This window comes from Polyodon spathula, chromosome 13 (assembly GCF_017654505.1).
Source record: "Polyodon spathula isolate WHYD16114869_AA chromosome 13, ASM1765450v1, whole genome shotgun sequence".
Classification (NCBI taxonomy): domain Eukaryota; kingdom Metazoa; phylum Chordata; class Actinopteri; order Acipenseriformes; family Polyodontidae; genus Polyodon; species Polyodon spathula.
Window position 1 is genome coordinate 17,442,397 of NC_054546.1, and position 22,591 is coordinate 17,464,987.

General features: G+C 37.3%; 2 protein-coding genes across 2 annotated transcripts in view; both read right to left on the minus strand.

Moving 5' to 3' along the window:
* Positions 1-8,643, minus strand: part of LOC121325769 (transmembrane 9 superfamily member 3) — a 28,661-nt gene extending 20,018 nt beyond the window's left edge. Inside the window, exons 1-5 of the mRNA XM_041268766.1 lie at positions 8,378-8,643; positions 6,176-6,371; positions 4,768-4,890; positions 4,517-4,677; positions 2,012-2,089 (exon numbers count right to left, since the gene is read on the minus strand). Of these exons, the coding sequence (XP_041124700.1) occupies positions 2,012-2,089; positions 4,517-4,677; positions 4,768-4,890; positions 6,176-6,371; positions 8,378-8,467 (648 nt within the window). The 5' untranslated portion in view covers positions 8,468-8,643. The remainder of the gene's footprint in view (positions 1-2,011; positions 2,090-4,516; positions 4,678-4,767; positions 4,891-6,175; positions 6,372-8,377) is intronic.
* Positions 8,644-14,077: 5,434 nt separating this feature from the next.
* Positions 14,078-19,603, minus strand: LOC121326058 (fatty acid-binding protein, intestinal-like). Its single transcript, XM_041269207.1, has 5 exons — positions 19,539-19,603; positions 18,057-18,139; positions 17,285-17,457; positions 14,977-15,087; positions 14,078-14,259 (listed from the first exon to the last, which is right to left on the minus strand). The coding sequence occupies exons 2-5, from the start codon at positions 18,121-18,123 to the stop codon at positions 14,203-14,205; spliced, it is 408 nt and encodes a 135-aa protein (XP_041125141.1). The 5' UTR covers positions 18,124-18,139; positions 19,539-19,603; the 3' UTR covers positions 14,078-14,202.
* Between the last annotated feature and the right edge of the window lie 2,988 nt (positions 19,604-22,591).

Here is a 22,591-nt window from a genome sequence, read left to right on the forward strand (position 1 = left end):
CCCTTCAGATCGTGTCTATGGTAACGGCTGAGTTTGAAAACTACGATTGCAAGTATTTATTTAAAGTAATTTCTGTATAAACCTTACAATTAAAAAGTGTCACTTTGTTTCATAATGATTTTTCGTGTTATTTCTTTTTATGTTTGCATTTCGTTTTATTTAGTTTCATGTTACATTTCGTGTTATTTATTTGCGAAAAACAGGGGGCTTTAGTTTTACACAGAGAGGGTGTACTTTGAATGCCTTTCGAGCCCATTTTACCCCAATGTGACAATTTTCTTTGATTTACATATGGCAGGTATTGCAGTGCATCATACTCCCTACCTCATAACCTCTTGATTTGTTCTCTATATGTCTGACTATATAGTAACTAACTGGGTTACGATCGGTTTGTTAATTTTTTAAATCAGCTCTGCTTTTGATGTCCAACTGGTTTTCAATAAAACGAAATGAAAGTTTAAAATCAGGAAAAAAATGAGAAAAATCTGTGATAAATAAGCTTAACACAGTGTGACTGCATCACTCATATCACTGTATTATAAAATTAGACAATGTAGAAAGAATAAAATAATGCTAGTAAGAGAATACCTCTTTCATACATCTATCTGGATTTATTATTAATTGCCTTACTGCCCACATCGCAACCAGTGGCGACGCATGAGGGGGACACGTCTGGTCACGTGCTTTTACACTTTACAGTCCAAACAGACGCACAATGTGACATAACACAGACGTGAAGCATGGACTGACAGTGGTAGGGGAAAGGAAAACATAATAAAAAAAAATAGCTATTTGTTTTGGTCGTCCTAATATGTCTAAACGGCAGAAAACTGTTGATGAACCGTCTGAAGACAACAAGCTAGCAGCTACCACCAGCAGTACTGTGCCAGTCAAACGGCAATTAAATTAGTCAGGATTTGTGATATTAAATAAAATGGTTGCTTTGCTATGAACACAAAATGTTAGTTAACAAAAACAAACAACCATAACTACGAATTAAATTATATATAGTTATTTTTATTTATTATCATAATGTGAAATTGAAATCTGATGTGCATGTTAAAAATATTTTCTTTATATTTCCTTTTTTGTTTTTAATCGGAAGTGTTCTATTTTTTTAACTTTTTTGCACAACACTATTTGGTTATTGGATCTTCTGTTTTAAAAAAAAAAAAAAAGTTTATTTTTCGAAAAATAAAACGTCAATGCACGAATAAGAAATCAGGTTGTCAATTGCACCACTGCAATTACTCACCTTAAAAAGTTACCATTTCAATCCCCTCCAAGAAAAATTTAAAATCCTGGCTACGCCACTACTGCCAGGGTTTATTATTTAAAAATAAAAATATATATTGGGTAGAGAATATGAAAGTGTGCAGTTTATTTCAAACCCTAATAACACAACCAAATATTGTCTAAGACCCTTCACCGCTATATTTGTTCTCATGTGAGACTTTCACTTTTTCAGTGAGCGAAAATTTGCTAAAAACAGAGTAAACTTGACGTAGCCCTTTTAAAATGGCAAAAAGACCACTACGTTTGGAGTTTTTCTACAACAAAAAAATCTAAACCACCAATGCCAGAGACATCAACAGAAACCGAACCCGACTCTTGAGTAGTTCAGAATGTTATTAACAGCACGAGAGTGTGACGATACTTCCATTTCAAACGCTCAGGTTAGTGCAGGTACAGCTGTCCATAAGAGAGACCCTTGCCTGTAAAGTGTTGTTTGCAGCTCTCTTGATTGTGACAATCCGGTGTAGAACTGTTTGTGATGAAAGATCTGGTATTGTTAGAAAGCTAGCTTAATGTTTACATAAAAATGCTTAAAATCAAGCATCGGGTTTGAGCACGGTTTTGCTTCGTTAGTTAATATTATGGGGGGGGGGGGAGAACACAAGTATGTGTTGCTCAAACAGTTGCCTTATTCAAATCCTCTCAATATTTTGCAGATACTGCAAACTTCACTCAGACAGGGCTTTGAGGACCACAACTCTTCAGAAATACTTACTCTGTGTTGAAAGAAGGATGGATCGAGATACTTGTCAAATCTGTCTTCAAACTTTACATCTGACTTTTTCCACTTTACCTGTATATTTAAAAAAATAAAAAATAAAAAAACTGATGAAGGTGCATACACTGCTTGAAATATGCTTCTTAAAATGAGAAGTTAATAGGGATTGTGGCTTCGCAGGACTCATATCAACTGTATGCAAGTCATATTCAAGCCAAGCTGTTAAAAAAAAAACTTATCCTAAATAGTTCACCAACACGCCTACATAGTTGTCACAAAAAGTATTTATTTGAAAATTATCAAAGACATTTACACCCATTTTCTTTTCAATCAAACAACCAGTTTCCATGGACAAGGTTCCATAAGAGGCCAAAAAAATAAATATAAATATGTAAGTTGTTTCCCCTTTAATGTAACCCTTTACCACAGGATATACTGTACGTGCAGAAATAAACTTGTCTACTGCCACATTCTGTGTCCCCTCCCCTCCCTTTTTTGATGACTTACAGGGCCACCGTACTTTGCAGTACAGGCTTGAAACGCATTTCATTGGTTATGGGAGGCGACATTCATTTCCTGATAGTTTTGTTGTGTGTGATGTCATAGAGGGGCATTTAGGGCAGGGTTTTCAAAGACCAGTGTTACTGTATCAAACTCGTGATATAGTAACGAGAGCTTTAGCAGCAAGTGATTTTCAAACAAAATGTGTTCATTAAATCAATCTGTTAATGCTCTGAAATGGAGTTCATAATTAATGAATGCATTTCTTGTTAATGCTTAATTGTCACAAGTCACCTACATCACTTTCTGTCTCAACAACTAGATAAGGGGATCAAAATGCAAGATGCAATAACAAGATCAAGAAAAACACATGGAAGCATAATTCGCTAATTAACGTATTATAGGCCTAAACATCACGATTACCTTACATTCCACGCCTACTTCTCAGTCTTAACGCTCAGAAAGTAATCAACCAATAGCCTGAAATTTAAACTGTCTCATGCTGTTTTGATGGTATGATTAATTCATTTATTGTGCCTACCACAGGTTTAAAGTATATATTTAAATGAATTCATGGATTAAAAAACAAATGCAGATTTAAAAAAATATACATTGTTGTTATTAATTCACGATTTTTCACCCATTTCTGGAATGTCCAATTATTATTCAACCTGGCTCACTGCTGCAACCCCTGAACTAACTCTGGAGACACGAGGACGAGAACATGTGCCGTAAGCCATCCGCTTTTATTCGCTTTGCAAGCCCGCCGTGCATCTCAGAACTTACAGCGTCAGAGGACTACGCGGTTCTGAATTGCATACAGGCAGGCCTGCAGACACCTGGCCAGCCACAGGGGTCGCTGGTGTGCAGCGAGCCCAGGACTCCCCAGCTGACCTAACCACTTCCTGCCCAGGCAGCACTTGGTCAACTGTGTGCTGCCCTCTGAGAAGGTTCATGCTGCGCTCCGGGAGGACTGCCTTTACCAGATGCGCTACTCAGGAGCCCCTCAAACATGGATTATTATTAACAAGCATGCAAGTAACACGCACCCCTTTCCAAAGGCTGTAAATTCAAAAACTGGAGCTATCTGTATGATGAAAAAATCAAAAGCTGTGATATAGGATAGTACAGAATAAGAGTTACCAAAGCAATATATAATAATAATTTGAAAAGCGATTCTCCAGATTAATTGCAAAGGGCAACAGGTTAGTGCCAATATCACTTTTAGTACTTTCTGCAGCCAGATCAGCATGCTGCTTTCCTACATCTAATAAACGTTTCAATAAATTGAATACCTCTTTATAAACGTTCATAAAGACACTTTGTAGAAGGAAAACTCTTACATGGACAAATGGTTTTAGTCTTGTTTTGCAATGTATTTATTTAAATTTGCACTTGAAGAGCTGTATTGTCTTCTGTGCTTAATTAAGCAAACACGTAATTATCTTAAATAAAAAAAAAAGAGATGAAATGTATCTTGTATTTATCTTTATGCATTAATATGTTGTAATTTTGGCACACCTTGCATATGGTACAGTACAGTAGTTCCTGTTTTTGACCTATGAATACCTCCCTGCTAAGCTTTCTGATTGAGAGAAACAAAGAAGCACCAATCAAACGTATGTAAAGGGATTAATCAGCCTGCTTTCCATTCTCCTGGTCGCCTGCCGCTGCAATTTTAATCTTTTTCTACGCTCTATGTATATATGGCAGACTGAAGGTGTTAATCAAGGAAATCAAGGGACACGATGCAGCTTATAGCCCTGATCCAATGTGGGCAAGAAAGGAATCTATGCAAGTGGAAAGCGACTACACTTCATTTTGGACAAGAACCTCAATGTCTTGTGATCAATTTTAAACCCTGATGGAAGTGTCCTCCTAGGAAGATTGAAAAAAATGACTAAAGAAAACAAAACGGTAAAGAAAGATCATGATTCAAGGATTAATATTATTGCAGCCTACTACTCTATTAAAGATGCTGTAGATTTTGCTACTACTTACAGAATAAGACATTGCAATTCTTGTATTTGGCACAAGCTTGACTTTTCCTTCACTTGTCAGATTCACATCTACAATTCTATTGCCGTTGTACCCGATTTCCAGTTTCTTGTAGGTCCACAGGTAATGGTCTTCTCCATTTTCATCTGCTTCTCCAACAATGCCTGCACAATTAAGAGATTAAACACATTTAGTACAATTTCACAAACAGACATAATTTTTACTGAACGTTTTGCACAGAATAAAGGCCTTACCCCAGATTGGCAAGTCATCGATATACATCTGGTACCAATAATGGTTTTTTATGGCATAAACAAAGGCTTCTCGTTTTCCTTTATCCAGCTCAATTTCACAGTATGTTGTTTGCAGAACCTCATCTGTGTGAATAAAACAAAATAAAATTTGTTCATTACCAGTTTTTCATTAGCCTAGACAACAAGTGATGATACATACTTCTTGTAATTTAAAGTATTGTATTGCTTTTTAAACCAGTGTCTTGCATAGCTCTCCACTACAGCAAATATATTAGGGACACCAGTTTCATGAGAGATCACTGTAAACAAACACTAGTATATAGTACTGTATTGATATTCTTTAAAATTGTACAATTCAGACCAATATTTGAATTAAGAGATGTTCTTACTTTCAAAATACTTTAATTTGAGTTAAAACAATATAGAACACAATATTCCTGTAGACTTTCACAATTCATTTTGTAGTTTCTTTGATTATATGTTAAATAAATTATCTGAATTATATCCACAAAGTGTTATGGATATGCAGAGGTGTTATAACTCAGTCTGTGTCTGCAGCACATGAAACACAACACTGATGTTTGTTTGACTGAATACTGAAATGCCCCAGCTGTCACAGGTGATTGAGATGTAAATTTAAAAAATGAAGGGGTGAAAATAATGGTAACACACACACACACACACACACAGGTTGTTTTGAGAAACTCAGTCTTGTAACTGATCTGATCTTTGGTTGTATATAATAGACTACCAGTTATCTTTTTTAACTGCAATTGTTTTTACATGTTTGTTCCAGGGCTGCAGAATGTTTGCACCCACAATGTGAGGCAAAGGACTTGGTCAGGAGCCGAAGATTTACCGACCCCCCCAGTCCAACCCTAACCCTAACCCTAACTCCCCCCGTCCCGGAGCCGTTGTTATTGGGCTCATATTGTTCGAGCTGTCACTCAATTATCATGCTCTGCTGTTTGGGGGTGTATTCACATAATCAAGATAAAGCATGCCCTGTGCTTCCAAAGAACACGTGACTGCAGCAATACGGTATTGATGGCAATACAAACTTTCAATACAGCATATTTAATGAAACAAACAAAAATCATTCAAAACACATTCTGAAAAGCATGTCTGACATTATTCCAATAAACAAATACATAACTTTTTAAAAAAGTGCTGTGTTGAAGATATCTTCTTTACAATCCCCCCCCCCCCCCCCCCCAAGTTTCATAATAACTGGATCATGTAATAGCCTTCACTATATCCCCTTCCAGTGAATTTCATCCCCAGCGAGAGATAACAAAATACTCTAAAATGATATGGGAACACATCATTTAGAACTAAAATTAGGCCATAAGAAACAATCTTACTGAATTTCTTACCACCAGATATTGTCATTTTGTTTTTGACTCACCCTTAAATTTGATATCCAGCCCACTAAACTCTAGTTCAACTCCTTGGAGAGCCTCTCCTAGTGTCTCATGGTAATGGCTAATAGCCCTTTTTGTCCCAACACAGAAGGGCAGTGAAAAGTACTTGTATGTTTCTTGTCTGTTGTGGTATGGTCCAACTGTGTTCATCCACAAGACGACTTCTTCTGTATCTGTATACTAAAAGAGAGATACAGAAATCAAAGTTAATGTATTTTAATAAAAACACTCAATTATATCAATTCTAAATCCCAATACACAACTTATTAAACAACAAACACATCAATACACTGCAAGTCAGACTGATTAATTTTCTTTCTCTCTGCAAGACTGTTACAAAGATGAATGAACAACAAAAAACCCGTAAATGTCAAGATGGCTTCAGATAACTACCTGTTTGTTTTGACCTGAAATGGAAGTTACTGAGTTGCTGAGATGCACAATGAGAAGGGCTGTGTTTTTTTCACGGTAAAAAATTGCTTATTTTACAGCTTAAAAAAAGGCATTTCACAATTAAAACAAAATATGTATTAAAGCAGAAAGTATAGCACTGCCAGACTGAAAATGGATCATTTGCTTGAGTTATTATACAACACATGTTCTAAATATTAAATGCTAACCTGAATAAATGCTAAATTGTAGAATATGTTGTTTATGTCCAGAAATACATAGAAGGTTGTCATACTGAAAGAGCAAGCTCTTCGTTATTGTAAATATTATAATAAAAACGTAAATTTTGGAACTCAATTACAATTAACTTTTTAAATGTATGAATATGTGATTGTATACCTTCACACTGCAGCAGGAGCATGTCTGGTGATTGATGTGTAAAGCAGATTCCAAGAAAGTTGTGGAAGTAACTCATGAATTTTAAGTTTCGAGTGCACTGAAAGTCACTTTGCAAGGATGTGGGAACAACATTATGGAACAATGCTGCTCAATAGAAAATCTGTAGCTAGCTTCTAACAATGCTCAGGAATACTCTGAGACATACTGACAATTACTTCACTAAAATATATTTTTTTATTTACAGAATCTCAAGACTTTTTTAAACAATAGATTCTACCAATGCACAGTAAATAAATTAACAGACCCTCACAATTGCAGTGAATGCAAAGTAATTACTATACAGGAAATACAGAAAATAGTGAGATCCACAGACCTGATTGCTGAAGAATGTAAAATGACAGACGTAGTGTACTTAAATTGGTTGCTGTTAGAAAGAATTAACCGCAGTAACAAAGCTCTACATAAATTGCCTAGTTACTGTACTAGGACTTTACAACCTTAGTTCTCTGGTTATTTTCCATTAAAAATGACACAGATGGTAGTCATAATAATTGATTACCTGCAATTATTAATGTGTTACATAGGCTGGCTAATCATGTATGGTTTACTAAATTATTACATGTTAACACAGGCTACCTACTCATTCAGATACACTAAACCAAATAATATGTGCACACTGCAAATCTCTATAACACTAGCATGTTCATAAAAAAGTCTGCATAATCCACAGAATTATTGTATGATTTACATGTCGTTGTAACGGACATCATTTCAATGTACCACCACTGTCAGTACATTCAAGAAACTGCTTCCATATAGGATTAATTGGCAGAGATTTTCAAGGTTCAACAATTTCCATTATAAAATACTTTGAAAGGTTCGTGCATGGTCAGTTTCATAAAAATTCCACCGAAAAAAGACCACTTTCTTGTCATGATCAAAACAAAAAATGCCTATCTGTACAGTAGACTATCTAGTTTGTCCTGTAGGCCTAACAGCCGGATATACCGTCAGAATCGTGGCAAGAGACAAACCTACACTTCATCAAAAACTGGTTTATTATAATGTCTGTGAATTTCATGCACAGAGTAATATCTTTACCGTTAAATTAAAGATGTGTGTCTGTTTTGAATTGCAAGTTTATTTTAAGTATTCTAAGAAACAAAAACCGAGTGACAGGGCTTAAAGCACTCGGTTTTGGGACCTTTCAAATCCTCGACATTGACTTGTATATCATATAACAGCTCCCAACTGACCTGTCTTATCACCTCGAACCTGGTTTTGCTCACGTTTTAGCTATCCCCTAAATTCAGAGATACACCGTACGTGTTTAAACAGACATTTTGTCAGCCATACCCCTCCTTCTGCACAACCGAGGTCGGCCCAGCTCTCCTTACCGTATGATCGTGTTCATCCGCCCAGACAGGCAGCAGCATATCCACAGCGGACAACAACAACAACAACAGCGTTACCCTGATCGTCGCCATCGTGATTCAGAAACGCTTTCAAGAGACTCGGGGTTCCAGTTCAATTCAAGATATCCCCCCTTTCTTCTTCCTGGCTCTGTGTCAGTGACGGATTTTGAATTGCTCTCTGTCTCTCTCACTGTCCGCCACCACTACTGCTGCTGCTGCTGCTCTTGCAGTTCAGCCACGTCATCCGGCAGCGAAATCACAGAGCGGAAGTGCCTCACCTTCTGCTAACAACGAGGAGGAACTGGTAGCAGGACAGGTAGCCTCGTCCACTCCTTGGGAAAATGTCACATTAAAAACATCTTATAAATAAATCTAAACTGTCCTTTATTAATTTGAATAAACATTGTGAACGATGGATCACACAGAATATACAGAGTGAAAATATATATTTTTAAATACTTTCATTTTAGTAAATTAAATAAATTGCAAAAACTGAACAGACGTTTTTACCAAACCTTTAAATTGGGTACCATTGAACATTTTAGAAATGCAGTTATTTTTCTTGGTCAACAAACAAGAAAGTGCATGTCTGTTATTGTTCCCATTCAAAAATACCTGAACAGGAATCACTTTTGAGTAAAACCAGTACAACTTGCACAAAAACATAACTCTTGAATCCTAATTAATGACACTACCTAAAACGTCCAGCCGCTACGTCTCATCACGGTGAACTGTCATGCACACAATACAGAAGGAAACGACAGCCTTGCATAAGTTACATTTTTCGCAGCTACTCTATACGACCAAATACAACTTGCAAAGTCATATTCAGTTGGCTTGCACCCAGCCCACCCCCCAAAAAAATAAAAAAATAAAAAAATAAAAAAATCGGAGAGGAGCTGCGCAACTTAACCAAAAGATAACTTACGAAAATAAATCCACCTCCAGCGAAATTTGAATCGGTCAAAACACGTTTTTATTAATATTATTTCCCAACAAAACATAGTTATTTTAAGACGACTGTGAACTAGCCAGTAATCAATAAAATAGCAGTACTGTATCCAAACATTTTAATATTACCTGTATGTAACAAGATGTATCTGATTAATAACTTGATTGAGTTACTATTGAAACATATATCAAAGTACTCAATATTTTAAATGTTAATACCTAATTAGTGACAAAAACGTATTAGGGATCAATTGATTTTTTAAATGAATGTTATTAAGTACAAAAGTTAGTATGACTTTTCTGCAAAAGAAAAAAAAAAAAAAAAAAAACATTCCAGCACCTCAAAACTGAGCCCACGGTACAAATGCATTCAAACTCCTGAAGCTGCCTTGTTTGTTCTTTATACTTTGCAAAACGTATTATTTGATTGGATTTCTGGATTTTCTTTGTGGATTTCTGCTTTGATTGACAGTCCACCAACACTCCCTTGCTACATTTTATTTTTCTACAGTTACAGCTGCCGCCGGCGCCTTTTTTTCGCTATTATTAATAGAAAAAAAATACACAGAATGTCATTGCTCCACAGTTTGGGAACCCCTGGCCTAGTCCACCTAGGAGGGCTTAACCACCAAATTTTTACAACTCGCTTGATACGCTGGTAAACAGACTTGCTTTATCTAATGGTGTTTGTGGCGAAGCAGGAAACAGAAGCGTTCCACTGCAGAGCATCAGGAAAAGCCAATATTCAAATGGACACCATATCTGGATCATCCCCACCTCACCATCACATATTCCTTTTTGATTTTTAAATGTAGCTGCCAGTCATTTTTATATGGGGTGCCATGTGTTAAAAAAAGCGTTAATATTTTAACATGTCTTTTTTTTCCAGATTTAACTTAAATCTTGTATTTTTTTCCCCGGATTTCTAGATGTTGTGAATATATATATTTTTTAAATATGTATTTTCACAACACTGAATCTAAATCTTAAATCTCTTATCAATATTTAACTGGCCAGCTAAATCTGGAGTTTATATGCAAATGAGCTCCACCTGCTTTTCTTTCACGTGATTTTATTGGCTCTTGTAATGCTAATCGAGGGGTATGGACATTTCAGCATTACAAGAGCCAATCAAATCGCATTCACCATGCAGCAGGAGCCACAGTGACGGACAATGCAGCTCCCGGGCAGCCCGCAGGGGTCGTTGGTGCGTGGCGAGCCGAGGACACCCTGGCTAATTATTATTTTTATCCCGGCTAACCGCAGCAACTCCTACGCGGACTCGGGAAACGGCAGCAGACACACGTGTCCTCCAAAACGTGTACTGCTAAGCCGTCTTTTTTCACGCTGCAGGTCTACAGTGAAGCCACAGAACTGAGTGGCTTCTACAGCAGACCCGCAGGCGCCCTATCGGCCACAGAAGTTGCTGGTGACTGGTGAATCGAGGATTACCCTGCCGACCTGAACCCTCCCTACCCGGAAGGCGCACGGTCAGTTGTGCGCCACCCCCGTGGGAACTCCCAGCCACGGTCGGCGATGACATAAACTGGACTCGAAACAGCGATCTACAGGCTATAGGGTGTATCCCGCACTCCACGCAATCTCATATTCTTTTGATATCGCATATGGAAGTACCTGGAATATTCGCTCTCAGCTCTGTTTTTATTTTTTTTTTTAAATTATGGGCTTCAAACTGAGGGGTCCCCATGGCGGATGAAAATGAGTACTTAAGAGTATTCAGGATCTCTTCTAAATATTCACTACACACACACACACACACACACACAAACTGCTCTTCTTGTTTAATAATATGTCAACACATTAACAATTGCAATAATGGTAAATGTAGAAATACACTGTAAGTGCAATGCTGACAATAAAAATGCCATATTGTACTTGTAAGAACTTCTGAACCTCTGCAGTTTCTACATATTATCTAACAACAACAAACACTATATATACAATGTAATTATCATAGGGTAAACGGTTATTGAGTTATGAGCCCACAAAGTCAGTGCCAGGCCAGACGGTGTCCCTCCATCACCTCAGTGGTCCGGGGGTGAGTGTGTAGTATGACCACTGGAAAATGTTTGCTAATTTAAATTAACCACAGTTTATGAAAAAAAAGTGTGTTAATACACAGAGGACATTTAAAAAAATGTCAGATTTATTTTTTCAGAGTAAAAGTATGTGTGTGTGTGTGTGTGTGTGTGTGTGTGTGTGTGCATTTTGGGGGGTGGCGGGGGGGGGGCAAACCATATATTGCCCACCTAGATATTGACTGGCCAGCCTGCACCAGCCGGGACACTGAACTCTGCGTGGTTTAAGTTGGGGGTTCAAAGGGTGCCCCCTAGGGGTGTAGTGCTGCGGGGTCGTCAGGGAGCACTGACCCCTCACTTCTTGGGCAGAGAGAGCACAGCTTCCTTACTTCACATGTAGAATATTTAACTCTTTTGCTCCTATTAATATATGGAGATAGATATACATGTGTATAACCCATACAAATAAGCAAAGAATACAATAGCCGTAAGAAACCCTTGAGAGAAATAATGAAAAAGTTTGCGTAGCGTGCCTGGTCTAGAATAATGAGTAAGAGAGGTGAAAGGAAACTGTATCAACACTGTGCTGATGTGTCAGCGTTTTACAATAGATGCAATAATTGGAACAGTTCTTATTTTAAACGCATATATCAGAAATCAAGTGATAAAATAAGCTAAACATGGGGGGTAGGGTTGAGGGGGGGGGGGGGGGGGGGGCAGGTTATAGAGACCCTCACTTCTAAATATAGCACTACACCCCTGGTGCGCCCTATAGAATTCCCCAGGGTTAGATTGGGGGTTGTATGGGCACCCCCTATTAAAGTCCCAGGGGTTGGGGTTAAACGAGCACCCCTTATAGAAAACCCGGGGGGTGGGTCATTTTATCCACAAATGGCTGGGTGTTAAAGGAGGTGACTGTTGTATTAATGTGTGTGTTTTTGTATTAATGTGAGTGCAAATACAGCACCAATGGCTCCCTCTAAGGAGGGAGGTATATGACAGGGTGAAAAATCATGTTTATTTTTTGTGATTTATGTAAATAGATTTTTGTATTGGTAATTGTTTTAATTTAAACTTCTTATTTTTAAATGTTCCCAGGAAAGAGTTCATTTTGGGTCTTAATGATGTTTATCAAATAGATTGATAGTGGATGACAAGAGTATTTGTATCCCAAACTGAAACTACAACGAGTGAATTCTCAGTATCCTATTGTTTCCTTCCAAATCTACCTGATATCCCGAACTGGTGCAGACCATGAAAGTTTAAAATGAATAATAAATAAGCCAGATGTAGAAAAGTGTTCTGCATCTTTCCTACAATGACAGGATATTCAAAATTCATTCAGAACAGGACTCTGAACTAGACAATAACCTACAGGAATGAATATCACATTGACCCCGTTGCTTACCTCAGAATCAGAAAGGGTGCATGAAGTAGCAGTGCACAATCTGGACAGTAGAGAGCAATATTGCAACATTGTACTGCTCTAAACTGCATCCTCTTGAATGATTGAAGACATTCAAAATACTGTACCACTTGTTATACAAAATGAACAGTGTGGAATAACTAACACAAAACAAAAAATCTTTTAGATGCACCAAAAGGTTACATTAGCCCTGAGCTGAATTACCTTTTAGTCCTGGTCCTCTCTCAAGCAGAGACTGTGCCAAAACATGCCAAACTGGAATGGTGGTTTGTTATGTCAATTAATGGGGGTTAGGGTTACACTAGGAAATTACACTAGCTAAATATAGTTGTCAATTTCTCTATTGAACACTTACAGGTAACAATTATAATCTAGTGTATAGAAAATCGTAGCATTGAAACAGAAATAAAAATTGAGTACTGGGAGTTAAGAGGATTCACATCTATAATAAAAAGGGTTTATTGAGCTTATACTCTACCTACATTCTGTGTTGAACTGAAGTGTGTCAAGAAGAGAATATCCTTCTTGTGTTTTTTTTTTTATATTCTGTATGTATCCGTCCCAAACACTAATCACATTGGTGAGAGCCCCAGGTAGTTAATAAACGGGGATAGACACACGGTTAAAACACAATAAGCAGAAAGATAGTTGTAATGAGAATAACTTCAAGTTGAAGCCATGGAATTTCCAGCAGTATTGGTTCCCTTTCTGACTCTCACAGCACGATTTCCAGTATGAGGACAAGAAATTGGATTTACTTGCAGTACGCAACTTGTGTGCAATGGCCTCTCTACTCCTCGTCTTTATTACAACCTTTTAACCAATTTAACCATCCTGACCCTCAAGTAGTTAATTGTATAATTTTACCTGGAGCATGATAAGACACCCCTGATTCAGAGCAGTACAGTATAGGGTTCCATTACAGTGTTCGGGCTTGTGGGTTACGGTTAGGGTTAGGGTTAGGGTTAGGGTTAGGGCATTGACAACGTATCCTCTATATATTCTGCTTTATTTTCAAAATACGTTACACAATCCTGCTATGTTTGTATGCTATTTATGACCAACCCTGTGCCTCTGGCATTTTTTTTAAAGGCGGTGACATCAGCACTAACGAACAGTAACATCTACAGTGGCTGTCATGAGTTGTGTTTCTCTATCATGTGTCGTGGCATACAGTGGATGAAACAACCACTCTGACTGGCTGAAAGATCCTGAGCAGTCTACAATGCAGTATATTTTACTTAAAAAAAATAAATAAATCTGAAGTCAATTAACATGTCTTTTATTTCAGTGATACCTACTTGAATTCCCCCAAAAATAAAAATACAAAAACTTGGTATGCAGTTCCGGCTGTTCGTCTGTGTTTTGTTTCCCTGGACTCTTCATTAGAATCATGCCTCTTGTCTTTTTAAATATCTTTTCATTCCAATATCATCAACTTTAGTTATCTAAATGGAAAGACAAAATATGAACTGTTATTGTACAGAATCAAACATTTACTTCACTGTAACTACAGACAGTATGAGATTGGTGTTGTTCCTCAATCTGTGCAGAAGAAATGTGAAATAGAAATAAGAAGAGGGGATGTTTATGTGGAATATTTCACATTGAAGGATTGGGCTATAGACACTTGGCTGTGTCTTGGTGTCACCTAGTTGGGGTTAAATCTATCCCTGCCAGCAATCACAATGAGGGAGTGGCCACATATATCATGCCTCTGGGAGAGGGAGTAGGTGGTGTTTAGGTGAGGCTGTGAGTGGTCTATTGGGCTTTTTTTTTTGAAGAACTTGGTCAGTGAAGGTGAATGCCCAGCCTGACAGCAACGTTATTTTGTTTAACCTTTTATTTTGGCCCTTGTGCCTGTTTATTTGTTCATGTGTTTTGTTTGTTTTTTGTTTAATAAAGTGTGCACCCGCGCTTCACTGCAGCTTCTGTCTCTGATTCTTTGATTGGTAGCAGCTTTAGCCATGACGCTACCCTGTTTATATAAACAGAATACACAAACTCCGCTGTCCTCATTTGTGGAAAAAATACAGTACACTATGAAAGTTCTCCCTACATATTTTACTCTTATTAATATAAGTCTTAACACTGATCTATGAACAGGCACTTTATTGAAAGAGATTAATATGACAGAAAGTAACAGCACATTGAATGACACCAACCTGTATCATCTCATCACCGTCCACTTTCCTACGGTTAACAATCTCCTTCCCATCAGACATCCTTGTGAACTTGCCAACAATACAAGTTGGAGTCTCTAAGGTGTAGGTTCCCTGGTGAAAATCAGACAAAATATATAGCTTGACATTTAGCATTTTTAGTAAAATCTGGTATTCAGTGGAGCCGACCCTTCTGTTTGTTACTATTAAAACCAATTATCATATTACATTTTTTTTTTTTTTTTACTAGATTCCACAGCTTTAAATGCAGTACAATTCACTGCCCACAACTGCTGGAACTGTGTTTGGAGGGTTTGGAGCCAGCCAGACCATTTTATTTGTCTCACGGAAATAATGATCTGAATTCAGTTCAAACATACTTCTTTATCAGAATTGTCCTTGTTATATAAACACTCAGGTCCAGATTTATAAAAGGATTACTCATGTTTTACGACGGTAAAACGGGCGCTGAGGGTTACGAATTCTTGTATGGGATTTCTAAAACACACGCAATGGCATAAACACACAATTAAAACGTGATTTGTGGGGGCAATGTCTCTGCGCTTACAGCAAATGATGTGTATTAAATATTCCTTCTAATTTATTAAAGCTGCCGGTAATTGCGGGCCTTGTATTTGCGTGAAAAACAGGCGTTAATTTGCGGTAGTCAGACAGTAGGCTATATAAAAGACAAGGTGGTGTGGGAGACCTGTCTGCAGCAAGGAGGAGACATCGTTTTCAAGGACAAAGAAACATTTAATAACATTTTGCAAAGAGCTCGTTTTTTAAGCCTTAAAAAAAGGTTCTTAGAAGCACCTAAAAAGGTCTCCGCACAGTGGCAAAGCAGGGTCTAACAAGAGCCTTCACTTCTTAACGTGTAGGTAAAAGAACGGTGGAGGATAGTAAGAAAGGCTTGAACGATATTCCGAGGTGCACAAAAGAAAAAGTCTCATATACAATGAGGGCTCATCCGCCACCATTATTTTAATAATGCCTACAGAATTTATTTTTTTGTAATATGGCATTCTGGTGTTTAACAATACTGGTTCAGGCAGTATTGTTAAATTCAAGTTGGAAAGAAAACGATAAAATAAAAAAGGACAGAGGGACAGAGAGTTAGTTAGTAGCAGTTAGTTTGTAGCCAGAGCAAGTACAGTTTTTCAACCATATATACCATACAGATATGCTTTAAAATCATACATAGAGTAAGAAATACAGACAAACATAAGAAATAGGAGAGTTGTAACTGCATAAGACTTTAAGAAGATAGAAGTCGTAGTTAAACTGAAGACTGTTCGTAAGCAGCTGTATGGAGTTATTGTTGTTGGAAATATTGCTGTACAACAATGAAAGGATTATCCACCTGTTTGACTGCCATGGATGCAAGTAAATAAAACGTATTGTTTCTGAGTTTGAAAAGTCTATATGCCTGGGATTATTCAATACGAAATAAGAGGTTGAATTAATATTGGAAGCACAATAACTGGATGATGCGTCGTAATGTATAAACAATCTACTATAAACTGTGGTGTGGTACATTTGTTTATTAAGAAGCCACCGCACATTTCGTATTTTATTAATTTGTCCTGGTGATGTATTTCGAATTTATAAGTACTGCGTGTACCAAATTCTGCAATTCCATATTGGTAAATTTCAGTGTTTGCTTCTGAGCAACCTCATCACCATGACTAGTACCAGGCTGAGGTATTTGTGTTCTGTTCATTTTCTTCTGGAATGTGTAGCCTACACACGCAGGGTTGACCCAAACCCGCTATTTATTGTGAGAGGTCTGTAATTCTCCACTGCTAATTGTGGTGATGGGTATTTAAATTGTTTAATTGTGGAATCGCCTGCTTTACCTAATCTGTCTTATAAAATAGGTAGTTCTTTTGATGATGACTGTGGCCATACAGAACACACACATTATATGGCTTTTTGGTTTTTCCCCTTTATAGATTTGGGCCTCAGAGTCCTGTAATTATTTCACTCATGAGGATACAGCAACCTTTTGGGGGCACGAGGGTTATTTGTCTGTCCTGATGTATGGAACACCACTATGATCAACTAGACCAAGAGTGATTTGTTTATTTTTCGGTTGAAATTAGGGTTACTATATGACTCCATGTACACTAGGATAGTTCAGGTCAGTTTGGGACAGTTCAGGCTTTTCAACACATTGCAAGGCATTCTGTTAAGTGTCGTTCTGCTGTGAAAGGTACCCAAGACAGGTATAGTGTCTCCGAATGCATTGTGATGTGAGGTGAAAAGTGTACGTGTAGTGATCTGGTAACCCTAGTTGAAATCAAATCACCTTCATGACTGAGCCATCCGCTAAATTCCCTGTAAACTCCTCGTCCATGGTCCAGCTCGTCTCCTTGGCGTGAAGGAGGCTCTTCTCTATCATGGTGAATTTATTCCCATCCTGTTTCATAGTCAGCTGGAGTTTCATGTTTTGTGCTAACTTCCTTTTGGCAGCATTCACCCCTTATTGGAAAATGAAAGATGTGTCAAGAGAGGTAATAAACTCTACTGGGACATAATCTGAGGCCAGTTTCACAAAGCCCTGCTAGCACTTAAGCAAGCAAGCTATCTTAATATTTCCTGTTTAAAAAAATAATATCTTACGATAGAACGATATTTTTTAGTAGAAATCCGTTCAGAAAGTCAATATGATTAAATGGTAAATGTGTTGATTTTCTTTATTTATTTTTATGGAAGAGAATTGGATTAGACAGACTGGTACCTAGAACTGCTTTGTGAAACGATCCTCAGATTTCCAAATTAATAGGGATCTGCCTTTTCATATTCTACTGTAGCTAACACAATGATTTCATAAATCTTCCACATGATATCTGATACAACAGTATTAAGATGCTTTTACTATGATAAACTTTCATAAGGGTAGTACCAGATATTACAAAAAATACCCATCTATTTAGCCTTGTAGAAAAGTGTGTGTGTGTGTGTGTGTGTGTGTGTGTGTGTGTGTGTGTGTGTGTTAGTGGCGGCTCAGCTTTCTCACACCCAAACTGCACACAACAATACAACAGAAAGTTAACATTAACACAGTTTCAACAACTTACCCATCGCAACTAAAAATTCATCACGGTTTTCATTTTTGTATTCTATCCAGTTGCCGTCAAAAGCCATTTTGAAATGTTTGGATCTGTAAAAGGACAAAGAATACAATAGTGTAATACAGTATTGAAAAAAAGAGAAGGCATTACTTTATTATTACATTGCCCGCAATAATGTGGTTTTGGTCTGCTCCTTTAAACAGTAAAACCTTTTCCTTTCATAACACCTGCTGTAATGACCTCATTGTTGTGAGGTAGGGGACAGCAGGGCTCCCTGGTAAGCCCCAAGGCGAGCTTCTTGTTTTTAAACTTTACACTCCTGGAACTGCTTTGGGGCCAGCGTTGTGTTGCTATGTGTCTGTTTCTATGACAGTCTTCATCTTACTTATTATTGTCATGTATTATTAACAATACTGTACTGCATTTAACTGTATGAGGTAAGCTTAATACAGAGGGTTGAGGACACAGTGGGGAGGGTTTGGAATGGGTTACCATGACATGTATTTGCATCTGCTATCTGTAAGAACCAGCTAGCTAGACAAAGCTCTGGGATGAATCAGCTACAATAAACCAAATAAGCATAGCTGACAAGCATAACCAGACAAGCATCGCCTACTCCATACATTCATTTCACCTGTATTGACTCTAAAGGCCTTTTCACATGCCTGTCATTTCAAGTCATTATAATATAACACCAACACGCTCTCATTGATTTTCCAGGCGGATACCTGGCCTACAACACTGGCATTCTCTTTTCCACTATTTCTCACACGTCATCAGAAAGCATAATTCACATTCAACTACATAACACCTACCTTATAAATGTTTATCATAGTAAAGCATAGCAAAGTGTAATAAAACATGGTAGAGCACAGGTAAGCATTGTAAAGCCTGGAGAGGTATGATAAAGCATATTAAAAAACATGAAAACCACAGTAAATGGATAATAAAACCATGGGAAAACTGCAAAATGTCAAATGTTTTGTGGTAAACTTTTAGAAGAGCTATACAGAAGTATCAGTACTATTGATAACAGTAGCTTAGTATGCTGGCTCACATTAGCCTGCTGCTTAACCCCTTGTGTTACAGTTCTGAATCCAATCAAACAGTTTGCAGTAATGTCATTTTTCCCAAATTAATGATTCTCAGCTCTGGATCTATACAGTATTTCTGTGAAGAACATTTTACAAATCGAAAAACGAAATAATATTAAATGTTTAATTAAACACAGATGAAATCAACATCTAGGACATTAATGAAAAAGAAATGTGTTGCTACTAAAACTCAAAAAGACTAAGGAAAAGCAAATAAAATTCTTGAAAAAAAGTTATATTACAAAATAAAATACAAAAAACATATGTACTGAAAATATGTATCTATATTAGTCTACTGAACAAAGAAGAACAATACTATTACATATCTTTTGAATCTCTTTTAACCGCCTATCAACAGAAATATAAAAGAGGAGTGTTTGTTTCAGAACCGCACCTTATCTTCCTTGCTGATGTGCTTCTGCTCTGACACAGGGTAAGCTGCAAACTGTTTGGGATTGTTGAAGCATCTCCCCAGTAGCCTGAGGCCTGTGGGTGTGTTTTATTCCATTATCTGTGACAAGAAGGGGGTGGATCAACAGGTTCAGGCATGATATTATGAGGACAAATCTGATCTTAATCCACTTTAGATCCTACTCACTCAGAACAGTGATGGTCCAGTTTGGCATTAAAAAAGCTTGTCAAAGAAAACAGTACTGGCTACAGTGATAAAGTTAGTCCAAACATGTTCAAACTTGAGTTGGTCTAACCTTTAGAAAACTATTCTTTACATTTGAAGGGACTGAACTATAATTGTGCGCATTAGTTATACTTTTTTTTTTCGTGTTGTGCCTTATTGTATGGTATCTTGGTTATATGAGTATAGAGTGCTGAGATGTACAATTTGAAGGTCAGTGCCTTTTGGATCACTTCTAGTATAACTGCCTGATTTTAGGCATATGATGTCTCTGTAACTTGACTATACTGGCTTCTTGTTTTTAATGCTGATGTGTTCTTGGCATGTCTAACTCAGCAGATTCGCTCCTTGCATGATTCGCTCCATACGCTTTTATTTTAAAACTATGCCAGATTAAAGATGTATCTATTTGATAGTGCTGCACTTCCTTGGTCACTTGGTGATATTGTTCCCAGCCTTCAACAGCTTATTTTCTTTCATTAACCAATCAGCTGCTTCCCGTATTGACTGACATGTTTTCAGCCAGTAACATGCTCTGGCCCAAAAGACACCGCTGAGGTGAAATTGCCTCAGAAGTGCAGGCGTAACACAGTAGAGCATGGGAGCATTCTTTAAGTTTGTGTAGTGACATCCATGACATCATGTTTTAAAATGATTGTTTGTTATAACATATGTTTCTTTAAGCACATTTTAGACTTATGTAGCTAACAGCAGTGCACAACAAGAATTATGGAATTGTAATGTTAGCTTTAACCACTTCTCATAATACTTTTGTACTACATGAGAGTGCTGTAGAGACCTACTGCAATCACTTGACATTTTTAATACTAGCTTCTACAGTCAATAGGTATATTTCTCCTATAAAAAAATAAAAAAATAAATAAATCAGGAGCTAATTAAAGACTGGAGTAAAGACTTTGAAAATACGGCACATAGTTGCCAAAACAAAAATTTCTGCTGGAGTCATATTGGGACATGTTTCAAATTGTATTTCCTATTGTAATTTAGGATTAACAACTTTACTGTACTTGACCAGCTGAATGTACAAAAAGGAAGAATTTTAAGGATGATTTCTAGTCTCTTCAGTCAAGTGGCTGTCATGGGAGCCAAGGGAGATCCAGAACTCTATTTTGCTCAACTCTACCTTCTCTTTTCAATAATTAAACAGACTAAAAAAGTACATGAATTAATCATATCAGATTTTGATTTCAGAATTTAGATGTGGGGAAGGTTCATACATTTGGCTGAAATCACAGGAAATCACATTTTATTTCCTAGAACCCAAACATTTTTAATTTCTCAGTCTCTCATTTGGTCATTTCCATCAACTGCACACATATTGTACTCATCCTTCTCATTTTGGTGGTTTTTCCAATTTTGTCTCCAATAATGCAACACATTTTACCAACACAAGGCTCCTAAGATTCAATGTTAATACACTGTGTGTGGGGTTTGAGTTATTGTATAAAACTTGTCAATTTGCGCAGCTTTTTAGAGTGAGAAGGCGATTTACAGACCGTTTGAGCCTTACCATGATCTGACCACACCCTTGCCTGAGGAACATAAGAACACAGGAAAGTTTACAAACGGTAAACTTTGGTTGTTACTAGCTTATTGATCACAGAGTCTCATCAAGCAGCTTCTTGAAGGATCCCAGGGTGTCAGCCTCAACAACATTACTGGGGAGTTGGTTACAGACTCTCACAATTCTCTGTGTAAAAAAGTGCCTCCTATTTTCTGTTCTGAATGCCCCTTTGTCTAATCTCCATTTGTGACCCCTGGTCCTTGTTTCTTTTTTTCAGGTCAAAAAAGTCCCTTGGGTCGACATTGTCAATACCTTTTAGAATTTTGAATGCTTGAATCAGGTCGCAGCGCAGGATTCTTTGTTCAAGACTGAATAGATTCAATTCTTTTAACCTGTCTGCATATGACATGCCTTTTAAACCCGGAATAATTCTGATCACTCCTCTTTGCACTCTTTCTAAAGCAGCAATATCCTTTTTGTAACAAGGTGACCAGAACTGAACACAATATTCAAGATGAGATCTTAGTATTGCATTATACAGTTTTAACATTACTTCCCTTGTTTTAAATTCAACACTTTTCACAATATATCCGAGCATCTTGTTGGCCTTTTTTATAGCTTCCCCGCATTGCCTAGATGAAGACATCTCTGAGCCAACATAAACGCCTAGGTCTTTTTCACAGATTCCTTCTTCAATTTCAGTATCTCCCATATGATATTTATAATGTACATTTTTATTGCCTATGTGCAGTACCTTACACTTTTCTCTATTAAATGTAATTTGCCATGTGTCTGCCCAGTTCTGAATCTTATCTAGATCATTTTGAACGACCTTTGCTGCTGCAACAGTGTTTGCCACTCCTCTTTTGTGTTATCTGTACGTTTAACAAGTATGATTACTATACCAGAATCTAAACCATTAATGTAGATTAGGAATAGCAGAGGACCTAATACCGATCCCTGTGGTACTCCACTGGATACCACACTCCATACTGAGGTTTCTCCTTTATTGGTACGTTCTGTTTTCTACATGTTAACCACTCCCTAATCCATGTACATGTGTTTCCTTGAATCCCTACTGCATTCAGTTTGAGAATTAACATTTTATGCAGGGCTTTGTCAAAAGCTTTCTGGTAATCTAAATATACCATGTCATATGCTTTGCAATCATCCACTATCGATGTTGCATCCTCAAAAAAATCAAGCAGGTTAGTTAGACACAATCTCCCTTTCCTAAAACCATGTTGACTGTCTCCCAGGATACTGTTACCATATAGGTAATTTTCCA